Genomic DNA, 12413 nt, shown 5'->3' with positions numbered 1-12413 from the left:
GAACAGAAATGGTGATTTGTGTGGTGGTGTTTTGGCGGTGGTTGTGGGTGGTAGTTCTTGGCTTGCTAGTTGTTGGGCGGTTGTGCGGTTGGGGTGGTTGTTTTTCGTTGGCAGGGGTTGTGGATTGTGCGGATGGTTTATGGTGTTTTTTTTTTTTTTTTTTTTTAAAGTATTATTTTATTATAGTAGATATATTATTATATTGTGATGTTTATATTATTTTATTATGTTGAAAGCTAAAATAGATCCACTGCTGTAGTATGTGTATAGGTAAAATAAATAAAGTAACTTTTGATGGAGCTAAATTGCTAAAATTTTAGCTCCACTGCTGTGGATGCTCTGCTAATTTTCTCAGAAGCTAAACAAAGAAAAATAAATGGTAATTCTCTCTATTTTCCTAACATTTTTTCCAGCATCCAAGCAGCCCCTAAAGGGAAGGGAAAAAAAAAAAAAAAAAAAAAAAAAAAAACACTCATAACCAATTGAAAACATAAAGACCCACAACCCGAAAAGCTTAAAAATCAAAACTTGCAAAGAAGATTAAACATACCCATTAAACCAATATGCTCAAATTCCATATCTAATTTTGAAAGGCTTCCATGTGGACATTCTCTCTCCCAAGTCAAAGATTAACTTATAGCTGGATAAAAGTTTAGTGATTATATTACAAATCAAAAGCAAATCTTACACGAATACCCACAGCAAAACTAATTCTAACTTAAATACCTTAAAAATCAAAACTTGCAAAGAAGATTAAACATACCCATTAAACCAATATGCTCAAATTCCATATCTAATTTTGAAAGGCTTCCATGTGGACATTCTCTCTCCCAAGTCAAAGATTAACTTATAGCTGGATAAAAGTTTAGTGATTATATTACAAATCAAAAGCAAATCTTACACGAATACCCACAGCAAAACTAATTCTAACTTAAATACCTTAATTACAAACAAATCCAAATTATTAAAAATAAATAAATTTAATCCAAATACCTAAATCAAAACCCACCCAATTCAAATATCCAAAACCTAAATGATATTTATCACCTAAGAGATCAGTAGTTTGTAAAAGATATGAGATGAATAGTAAGTCAACTACTAATGGCTAACCTTTGTACTGTAAAAATGGTGAGACAAAAATGAATTCAGTTAGAAAATTATTAAAACACAAAAGAAAAAAAAAAATCAATTTTCAAAAGAAGATTTACATTTAAATGATCATCATCCATGTATATTGCATACGGTATTACAAACCTTTAAGCCCTTTGAACATTTTCAGTAAGCTTTCTATAAACCTTGAAGATAGAAAAACTGCTATGCACTACAATTACAATCCCAAAAAATGTATCTAAGACATTTCTTTTGCCAACAAATTTCTATGTACAAAATATAAATGTCTACACTAAGCCAGCAAGTATCAGATGTCTTCCATCATAGCTATTTATTTGCTAAGGCAGAGCCCTTTTCTTAGAAATATCTCCCCATTAATCTTTATCACCAATTCAGGAAATGATTCAATGGAAACCTCTCAAAGATAAAGATTTTAACTTTTTTTTCCCTTTCAAATAAAGTTGAAACAAAGAGTTATCTGGCAACCTAGATAACAAAAAATGTAATAATGATCTTAAGCAATTCCTGTGAATTGGGGTTAGTTTGTATATCAAAAGAAAAATTTAAGTAAAACTACCGAAAAGCACAGGAGGCGGCATGTAATACACATACGTTTCTATAGGCCTTCCGAGCATCTTTGGTGTCTCTCTCCACTTGTTGAACCAAAACAGAAATTCCTGCCCTAAAAATTCAAGGCATCAATGTTAATTCGTTTTAAAGAGGGAAAAATGAAACCCCTAATTAAATATTCCCAGCAAGAGTTGGGAGGAGTTTTGCCAAACAAATGGTGTGCATGTTTCAAATGGAAATGAAGAGAATGTTATTTGCTATGAATTTATAAACAACTCCATACTCATTCTTACATTGTTCACAATAGAGGATGTGGATATCTGCAACATTATAGGGTGTATATACTTCATCTTGTGGAGAATTGTGCTAACAAAAAAGACCTCAAAATTAGGGAAAAAATGAACAAAATTGCAAAGAGGGATGAACCTTAGTGAGAATCATATCCAAAGATTCAATCATGTTTTTGAATCTCCGATCACTGTAAGAAGGCTGGAATTTTAGAAGGATATTAAGAAAAAACCATAGATCTTTTGAAAAAATCACTTATTTTTAAAGTGGGGTAATAAGCGCATAGAATAGATTAATAGATCTTCACTCAACAAGAATTAGTAAAAAAAAAAATCATAGAAAAACAAAGTGACAATGGACAAAAATGACAGACCAGAAGTAGTGATGGTCATGAAAGTCTTAATTGTGTGGACTTGCCATTGCCATTGCCATCGATGTTTCGAAAGAGATATTTGTGTGTAGTTGGTAAAGAAAAACTGTGTTAATTTCCTCTTTGTTTTTTTCCTCTAGAATTTTCTCTCTTTGGAACGTCGTTTAACTTAAGAGGATAACGCCTGTTCTATTCCATTAGACTCCTTGGTTCTTGCATTCATATAAATATTTTGCAGTAAAATTTAGAAATTTAATAGTACAGGTAGTGCAAAAATGTACTCCAATTACAAGTTTTAATTAGATATTGTCTTAGTGGTCTCCACATAAATTTAGACATATGGCACAAAATTGAACTTTAATTTGGAATTTTAATTTGACTTTCTCTGAGTTTCACCTGGGTATATATATATATATATATATAGATTTCTTAGACTTAAATCTTGGCTTGGCCACTAATTGAATGCATATCCATATTGGTCATTTGATGTAGGCTCTTTATGAATTCGGCACTATTCTAGGTTTCTTGATGAGTTCTTGAGTAAGGATTGATGTTTAAGAGTACTAGTCTAGAAAAGAATGATTATTGAAGGTTGTTTTAGGCTAAAACATGGGATAAATAGAAAATAAAATAAATAAAATACTAGGAAATCACACCTAGATCTTCCTAAGTATCACACTCCAGAGAAGTTTGCATCACACAAAAAAGCTTAAAATAAGTTACTAAATTTTATAAATCAATCACCATATGAAATAATATTGACTACAATAGAGCTTTATATGGAGGCTGTAGTTATCTCTTTCCTAGTAGGACTTGGACTTTGGGACTGTTTGGTAAGGTGTTTTGAGTAACAGTTTTCAGTGTTTAAACAATATTACACGTATTTTCACATGTTTTTTGACTCGCACTTATTTTCAAAAAATACAAATAATGTTACTAGAACAACATTACCAAACGGCCCTTAAATAACCTATTCCTAGAATGAATAGGAATACTAGTAACCAAAAGTCTTAATAACTCCTAAACCAAACAGGATGACATAAAACATAAAATAAGACTCATGGGCCTTTAAGACAGCCAATGACAGCCCATCCTAGAAAATTTTGGGAAATTATACTTTACTACTCTAAACTATATCTCATGTTACATTTTGCTCCGTAAACTTTTTGAGTGCAAGTTTTGCATCCTAAACTATTATACTTGTTATTCTCTGAAAGGGCAAACTCCAAATTTTAAACTAGCGGGGGGCGGATTATAAAGGAAAAAAAAAACTTCAAATAGACATTCATATAACATTAAAAAATTATAAATATATAAAATTGTTCTTTCTAAATATATTAAAATGCAATCATTTACTAATAAAAATAAAAACAAACAAAATAATGTTTTTTTTTTTTAATACTAGGCTGGCTATGTTTTATTTTTTATTTTTTGTTGAAGTTAGAGTATTCATAGTGATGGTATTAAAATTTTTAGCTTTTGGCACTTTAAAAAGTTACTTTATCTATATTACCACCCCACTTTATAATACACTTAATATTAAATGTTTTATTTATTTTTAATAATTTCATTTAAAATAATATAAACAACTTATTAAAATAATAAAGGAAGAGAGATAATTTGAGTTTTTTAATTGAAAAAAGAGATAATCTTAATATAATAAAATATTTTGTTTTTAACAATTTGCTACAGTCAATTGGTATTTATACTAGTTTATTGTAGTTGCAAAAAATTTAGTTTTAACTTCTTCAATAACATATGATTTTTTGGTTCTTTGGTGGTGAAATAGTTTTTTTTTTTTTTTTTCCCCCGCTAAAAGACAATTACCATTGTGAATGTTTTTATTGTTTTTGTTAAGTTTTGGGTTGGATAGTTATTATTTGGGTGAGGTTAGCTAAGCGAAGGGGGGCAACTATAAAAATAAAAAATATATTAATTATAAATAAAAATATATATATATTTGGACCTAGGGGGGCTTGGACCTCCACCTGGGTCTGTCCTTGCTCTGATATTAAGTTTGTTGTTAACTTAGATGAAAATTCAAAGTTTAGAGTGTAAAGTGTAATAAGAAGTATAGTTTAGGTTGGTAAAGTGTAATTTATCTTTTATTTTTAAAGCATTGAGAAGAGAGACAATTAGGTCTTTTCATGTGGTGCTATATTTTCCATCCAAATTAACAATAAACTTAATGTCGGAATGCAAAGTGTAGCAAAGATAATAATTTAGGGTGCACAACGTGCATTCGAAAAGTTTAGGGTGCAAAGTATAATCAGAGGTATAATTTAAGGTGGTAAAATTTAATTTTCCCAGAAAATTTGGAATTACCAAATTGCCCTTATTCTAGTAAACCTAATTAAAACTGATCCAATAACTTTCCAACCTAAAAGACTAAAGAATAACTAAAATAACCTATCAAAGGTGCTAAAAGAAGGTCCAACATCAAAACTAGACCACAATTCCTGAATCTTTGTATATATAAAATCTTCTTTTTCCTTGAGCTCTTCCTTATCCTCCTCATTCTCCCCTGGTTAGAGAAGACTTGACCTCGAGTCGTACAATCAGTGACTTTTTTTTTTTTTTTTGGTTAAGTAACGTAAGAAATTTTATTAAGTAAAGAAGCCAACCAAGTACATTGGAAATGTACTACAGTGGCACAAATATCAAGAACCCAAATTACAATGATTAAGAAGATCAAGAGATCAGGAAAGGATAAACAAGAACAAGATAGCAAAACTAAACTCTAATCAAGGAGAGTATGGAAAAAGAAAGAATTTAAGTTAAGAATAGACTTATAGACTGTTCACAATCCTAAGCATCTAGCATTTCACTCCTGCCATAAGCACCAAAATAAACAATGCGGTGGCAGAAACCTCCATATATCTATATTTCGATGTCTACCAAACTTACCTTGCCTTAAAGTTAACAGCTCATTAACTTTATACGGCATAACTCAATGGATACCAAAAAAACAAAATACCATAGACCAGAACTCAAATCCTATAGGACAATGAAGAAAAAGGTGATCCACCTACTTCCACCCCTTTTACACATATAATAGTAATCTAGCACTGCAGTATGCCTCTTCCAAAGATTATTTGTAGTTAAGATCTTACCTAAAGCAACAATCCAAGAAAAGAACGCTACTCTAGGAGGAACCTTTGATTGCCACATCATTTTCCAAGGAAAAGAAATGAAGAAGGAGGAGATACAAAGTGATAGAAACCTCGAACCTCAAAACCTCTACTCATTGTTGGCTTCCAACAAAGTTTATTAACACCAATACCTCGCACATATCCCGCACATTCGTGGAATAAAGTACATCAAAAAGAAGAGCCAACGCTTGCAACTCCCAATCCTGCACTAGACATTGAAATTGAATGTCCCAATGAAGCCTCCCATTAGAGAAGTGCAAGACCACATAGAAGACTCCCTTGCTCGACTAATACTATACAATTTTGGAAATACTTCTTTAAGAGAACAATCCATATACCATACATCCTCCCAGAACTTTACACTAGTACCATCACCCACGGCAAATTGAAGATATTTAGAAAAGTCCAGCCAACCACTTGTAATGGATTTCCACACACTAACACTATAGAGTCTATGACACTGGATTTGTGCACCAACCATTCCATCCGGCCCTATTTTCACCTCAATTACCCTCCTCCAAACGGCATCTCTCTCTTCGTTCCATATCTCCACAACCATTTGCCTAGAAAAGCAAAATTAAATCTTCTTGGATGCCTAATCCCTAAACTGCCATTCTGCACCAGCTTACAAACCTTAGACCAATTCACTAGAGGTACCTTAGGAGCATCAGTACGACTCCAAAGAAAGTCTCTTTGTATTTTCTCCCTACAGTTAGCCACTTTTACTGGAACAAGAAGGAGAGATAGGAAATAAGTAGGCAAACTAGATAGAGTACTCTTAATGAGAGTTACTTTACCCCTTTTAGATAAATACAACCTCTTCCATTTAGCCACACGCCTCTCCATCATCTCCAAAATAGGGTTCCAAATTGTCTCATCTTTATAAGTAGCACCCAATAGAAGGCCCAAGTATTTCAAAGGAAGTGAAGACTGCTTACAACCCAAAATTTCCACTACTTCCTCCATATTAAGCATGTTACTAATTGGAACCAATTTTGATCTCAAGAAATTAATTTTTAACCTTGAAACCTCTTCAAATTTGTCAAGAATTTCACACAAAGCAGCTAAATTACGGGAATCAACATCATAAAAAATAAGTGTATAATTTGCAAATAAGAGATGAGACACTGTTAGCGACATACTAGCTGAATTACCTACTAAGAAGCCCAAAAACTGTCCCAAAGTAGCAACTGCATCCAACATACAAGTCAAGGCCATGACAATATCAAAAAGGAGCGAGATAATGGATCTCTTTTTCAAACACCCTTAGTGCTTCCAAAAAAATCAATTGGGGTACATTGATCAAAATAGAGAATTTGATAGTTGATATACATTACATAATCCACATTCCCCATTTTTCTGAGAAGCCACCCTGCTTAAGCAAATACATGAGAAAATTCCAATTCACATGATCATAAGCTTTCTCAACATCCAACTTGCAAATAACCCCTAGCACCTTTGTCTTCATCCTACTATCTATACTTTCAGAAGCAATTAGAACAGAATTCAAAATTTTCCTACTTTTGACAATGACATTTTGGAGAATCCGAGATAAGACTATGCGCCACCCTTCACAAACAATTAGCCAAAACCTTAGATATAATCTTATACATCCCTCCCACCAAACTAATAGGATGAAAATCGTTCACTTTCATAGCATCAGCTTTCTTGGGAATGATGGCAAGGAACGAAGCATTAAGACTCCTTTCAAACACAATTTGCTCATGGAAGTTATGAAGGACAATCATAATATCTGATTTCAAAATGCTCCAGCAAAATTGAAAAAAAACCATGGAGAAACCATCTGGATCTGGTGGTTTATCTCTGTTGAACCCACTAACCGATGGAAGAAATTTGTGTTCCTATTTCCTTCTTTAGTGCAAAAAACTCTTGTTTTTTGTCTCCAACAAATTTCTTCCAACTGTGTCATTTTATGTAATTTTCAACTAATTCTTTCTTTATCCAACTTTTCCTCCACTATAAGAATACGACTATCCTCAATAGTCTCCAACACTCGAAGATCACTCCACAACTTCTTCCTCTTTTCTTCTACATTACCAAACTCCTTCACATTCCATCTCTTGAGATTAACCTTCAAAGCCTTCAACTTATTTGCTAAAATAAAACTAGGAGCTCTATGAAAATGATAAAGACTCCCACTAGGAAAGCATCCTTTCTACAAAACACTCATCCTTTAGCCACATATTCTTAAACCTAAATGCATCCTGCCTCTATGAAAATTACCTCCCTCTAGAAGAATCGAAAAATGGTCTGATAACAACTTAGACAATCATTTGCTGTCACAAGAAATCTATCCAACTTCGACTTTGAATCATCCTCATGAGAATTAGACCAAGTGAAATTACCCCCTTCTAAAGCAATACCAATCAAACCGTGCTCAGAGATAAAATCAGAAAACTTATGCATAGCCTGAGTAAAGAAACAGAGCCCGAGCATTCAAAGGGAAATCACACAACATTAAAATCATCTCCCACACACCAATGCACATTCCACCAATTGCACAAACTAGATAGCTTCTCCCAAAACAACCTTCTGTTTCTGTCAGAATTAGGCCCAACTCCAATAAATGGCCATTCAAATTGATCAACCACATTTTTAAAAATACAAGAAACGGAAAAACGACCCATTGCTTCCTCCAAAATTTCCACAACCCTTCTGTCCCACATCACAAGCACTACTCCAGAAGCACGTATAGAACCTAAATAAATCTAGTACATATGCTGACCACCCCACAAATTACGGATAACTCATCTAGTTATAAGCTTCAATTTAGTTTCCTGAAAACAAATAATATCTGCCCTCTAATTCCTAATCAAATTTCTAACCCGAAGCCTTTTTTCCCCCTACTCATTCAAACCCCTAATGTTCCATGAAAGAATTTTCAAATTCATTGACCTACCACAACAACCCAATCCCTACTAACCCGTGTGCCTCTAGTTGAGTCAGCCTCACCACTCTAGGAACTCACCAAATTTTTAAGTTCCCAGTGACCTTTCTACCTTACCTTGACCATTTTGATTTGTAAACCTTCTTCACGCACCTCTCTTTTTTCCTACCTTCTAGAGCTAAGAACAAACCCATAACCTATTTTTCAAAATCCTATAATGACTTCCCCACAAATTTCCTGAAGGCTTTGATCCTATTGATTATTTATAGAGATAACTGACTGTTATAAATTTTTTTGGAACCCCCAACCTCTCATGGTTTCCTCTCAAACACCTCCACATGGTTACTCTCAGACACCGCAAGATTTTCTGTTGCCAATGGAACCATAACCAATGGCTCGCCATTACACTCAAAGGGCAAAATACCCTCATCAGACTCCCATAACTCACACTCCGAACCCATATCCTAGGTTGCACGGACACGCCATTTTTGGCGTCGTGTCGGTGTCGGACACGTGTCGGACACCGGAACGGGTACGACTCGTCGGATTCCGGTGTCCGGCGAGTGTCTTTTTTTTTTTTTTCGCTTCTCCGACACGCCGCCGACACGGCTCCGACGCGGCTCCGACACGCTAGCAGTGAAAAAAAAAAAGAAAAATCACAGATGTCTGACCTCTGACCTCTGCCCGCTGCTGCTGCCGCTGCCCTCCGTCGCTTGCCGGAGCTAGATCGGGCCGATCGGCGAGCTCCTCCTCTCTCCTTCTTCTTCTTCTTCTTCTTCTTCTTCTGCTTCTTTTTCTTTTTCTTTTTCTTTGCTCTCTCACCCAGATGCCTTCTTCTTCTTCTGCTTCATTTACGTTTTCTTTTTCTTTTTCGTTCATTTTAACTTTTCTAATATTTTTTTATATTTCCTCTTTGCTTTGTGGGTCTTCTGCGAACCCCACGTGAAAGCCAGTTTCAAACATTCAATTTCAAATTTTAACTATTGAGTACCATATGTCAGTCATGATTTCTTTGATATGCCATTGGTCCAAAAGAAAATAATTTTGACTATTATTTTGACTATTATTTTTAGTATTAGTATTAGTATTTGAACGTAACATATTTAAATTTTTGATTTATACTCTAAATATTTTATGTGTATTATTGTACTATTTTTGACGTTAGTTTACTTATTTATAATTTTGATATAATTTAAATTCTAGACATAAACGTATTTTATGTCTAAAAATATTAAAAAATATCCTAAATATAAAATTTAATTAATTATTTAACCGCCGTGTCCCCGCCGTGTCGTGTCCTTATTTTTCAAAAATTGCCGTATCCTCGTGTCCGTGTCCGTGTCGTGTCCGTATCCGTGTCCGTGTCCGTGCAACATAGCCCATATCAGCATAAGCAATATCCACTGCACCATCACACTTATCAGCCCAACTAGTAATTTGCCCATCAATATGAAAAAATTCGTACCTATGACAGCTTCACCTTTTGAGACTGGGTAATGCAACAATGACTCCAGAGATCGGTATGGAGAAAGTGAAATTGCTATATGCCTCCCATCACGAAGCTCAAGCACCCAATCTTTAGAATTCCCCATACTTTTCCCAAATCACCAACATAATATCTAATTGATGGGCATTGGTTATCTAACCATCATCGGAAACATGGTCAAGAGGCTCTGAACTATTAGTTGACGCTACCGAAACAACCTCACCCTCCTCTAAGTCTGACCCCGACAATGTCGCAGGTGTGAATGGTGTAGGGAAGCCACCTCCTTCACAATCGGACCAAAAGAAATCAGAGCAGACTCGCTAACACTTCTAGCCTGAAGAAAACCCAAAGAAGAATTCCCAATAATCGGAGAGACCAACTTTGAAACTCCGTTTGGTACATGTGTTTAAAAATTGAAAATTGTTGTTTGAAAATATTTGTGAAAAAATGTGTGGGAGAAAAGTGTGAAAATATGTGTAATATTGTTTAAAAACTAAAAATTGTTGTTTGAAAACACAAACCAAACACCCAGTTTCCAGCTGCGTTGGAGCAAGACATGATACACTCGGCTGGGTTGAAAAACTCTGGGGACACACCTCTGGTCTTTTATCAGAGTTTAGAAGCTGGTTTTTGGGCTTAAAAACAAGCACAGACTGTTTCGTACCTATAGGCTTCCAAACAACCCATTTGGGCTTCAACCCACTATCTTTAGGCAGTGAAGATAGTTTGGACTTCAGCCCGTTGTCTTTAGGCAGTACCGTAGTAGCTGGTTCAGTCCCAGTAGGATTAAAAGAGTATGAACCCACCTCACCAACTTTAGAAGAAATCATGCCCCAATTTCCTTCCTTCCCACTCTCAAAACGCAAATAAACACAGCGTATCTTTGATACCACTACTCACAACTCACAAGACCATTAATGACAGATAACTTCTGCCCCGAATTGAGCCTTCACATTCTTAGACTTGTCTTCAAGGGACACATGACCTCCATCAGAAATGAGTAATGCTATAAATACAATTTTTTTTACAAAAAGATTTTACAAACTATTGATGTGGTGAGTGGTTATTGGTAAATGAAAAAGTGATGTTAATGGTAAGTTTAGGTGAAAATCAATAAGAAGTTGGCCATATCAACAATTTGTAAAAATGTTGTAAAATAGTTTATGACTATAGCATGACTCATCGAAAATTATATTGTTTGAAATTTGAATTTCCGAGATTTTCTCCTTTCTCTTGTTTCTTACCCCACCACCGTTCTTCCATGTTTTCTCCATCACCACAATGACTGCCTTGGAGATACCTTTTTGGTTACCAAGGATGCCCTGTTGAATCGGAACTAGTGTCTTTCCCATGTGAATTCCAAAGCCTCTCCAACGACTCCCCAACTTCCCCTCTGGAGCTACTATGGATCCTTTATGTCTGCCTTTAAATAATTCAGATAGCATCAAAAGGGCGTTAGACCCCAATCACATAATGAAAACTTTGTCGCCCTCCCTAATCGTTCTTGCAAACTAACCTGGAGATTGCTTAGAAATCAATTCGTCAACATGAGTCAAAATTCTCATAGCACTCTCCTTTCACATACAAATAGAGGGCAATGAATTATGACCTCGCTCATAAATATATAACAAGTAAATGATCCCCCCTCCTCAACAACAAACTCAAAAGTTTTCGATTCGATGAAAACAAATGTAGAACCCACCATTGGACAAAAAGAATGAACAAAATAAGAGGGAAACTGATAATAGCTTAAAAGTGCAATATTATATTAGTTTTGATCGGCATTATCGCATTTATTTTGTGTTTATTCCCACACTTTCACATGAATATGAGAGTTTGCAAGTTTTCTTTAAAACGTACTCATTATGTGTATCTCTTGTAGGAGATTAGAATTAATGAGCTAAGCATGCAGACATGTAGTCAAGAGAATCCAAGGGTGAAGATCAATTGAAAAATGGCTTTTGAAGAATTTAATGAGTCAAAGATGTGTGGAAACATAAAAGGAAAGAGAAATTCGTTTGATCTAAAGATGGGAAAAAAATCCTGACATGGGAATATTCTGACTAGTTTTGGCCATATCTTTTTACTCCGATGTAGGATTGACTAGATTCTTTTGACCAAGAAAAGAGGACTTGAAGATCTAAAATTTTGTAGTTTACCAAAACTTTAGAATTTGCCGTATGCAAGGCCAAAACCGACCAGAAAGTTGACTCATTATTGAAAAACGAGAATTGACATTTTTTTATTTTATTTTTGGAGAGCATGTGTTTTAGGGTTTTGAGTGTTATATATATAAAAGGGATACAAGGGCAGCCACATTTTTGGCAGCTGGGAAACCTTATTTTTCATTAATTTTTTAGAGTTTTTATTTTCTATGTAAGCTTAAGAACCTAAGTTAGGGTTAAGGGTGAATCTCCATTGTAGTAAGTTGTCCACTATTCAATCTAAGCATGTTTTTTTATGTTTTGATTATTGAAATCAATTGTTCTCTTTTCATAATTGTTTTGTTAGATTGATATTTAATTTCTA

At 34.5% G+C, this 12413-nt stretch overlaps 1 protein-coding gene across 1 annotated transcript; it reads right to left on the bottom strand.

Annotated features, from left to right (window-relative positions):
• Window positions 1-5997: 5997 nt before the first annotated feature.
• Window positions 5998-6708, bottom strand: LOC115981200. Its single transcript, XM_031103366.1, has one exon. It carries the CDS (start codon window positions 6706-6708, stop codon window positions 5998-6000), a length of 711 nt encoding a protein of 236 aa, XP_030959226.1.
• Window positions 6709-12413: the final 5705 nt, after the last annotated feature.

The sequence above is a fragment of the Quercus lobata genome, chromosome 3 (genome assembly GCF_001633185.2).
Source record: "Quercus lobata isolate SW786 chromosome 3, ValleyOak3.0 Primary Assembly, whole genome shotgun sequence".
Classification (NCBI taxonomy): domain Eukaryota; kingdom Viridiplantae; phylum Streptophyta; class Magnoliopsida; order Fagales; family Fagaceae; genus Quercus; species Quercus lobata.
This window is presented reverse-complemented; position numbering and strand designations above follow the sequence as displayed.

Coding starts and splice junctions, on each gene's coding strand:
- LOC115981200 (XM_031103366.1), bottom strand. CDS start 6,708: ATGGCCTTGACTTGTATGTTGGATGCAGTTGCTACTTTGGGACAGTTT.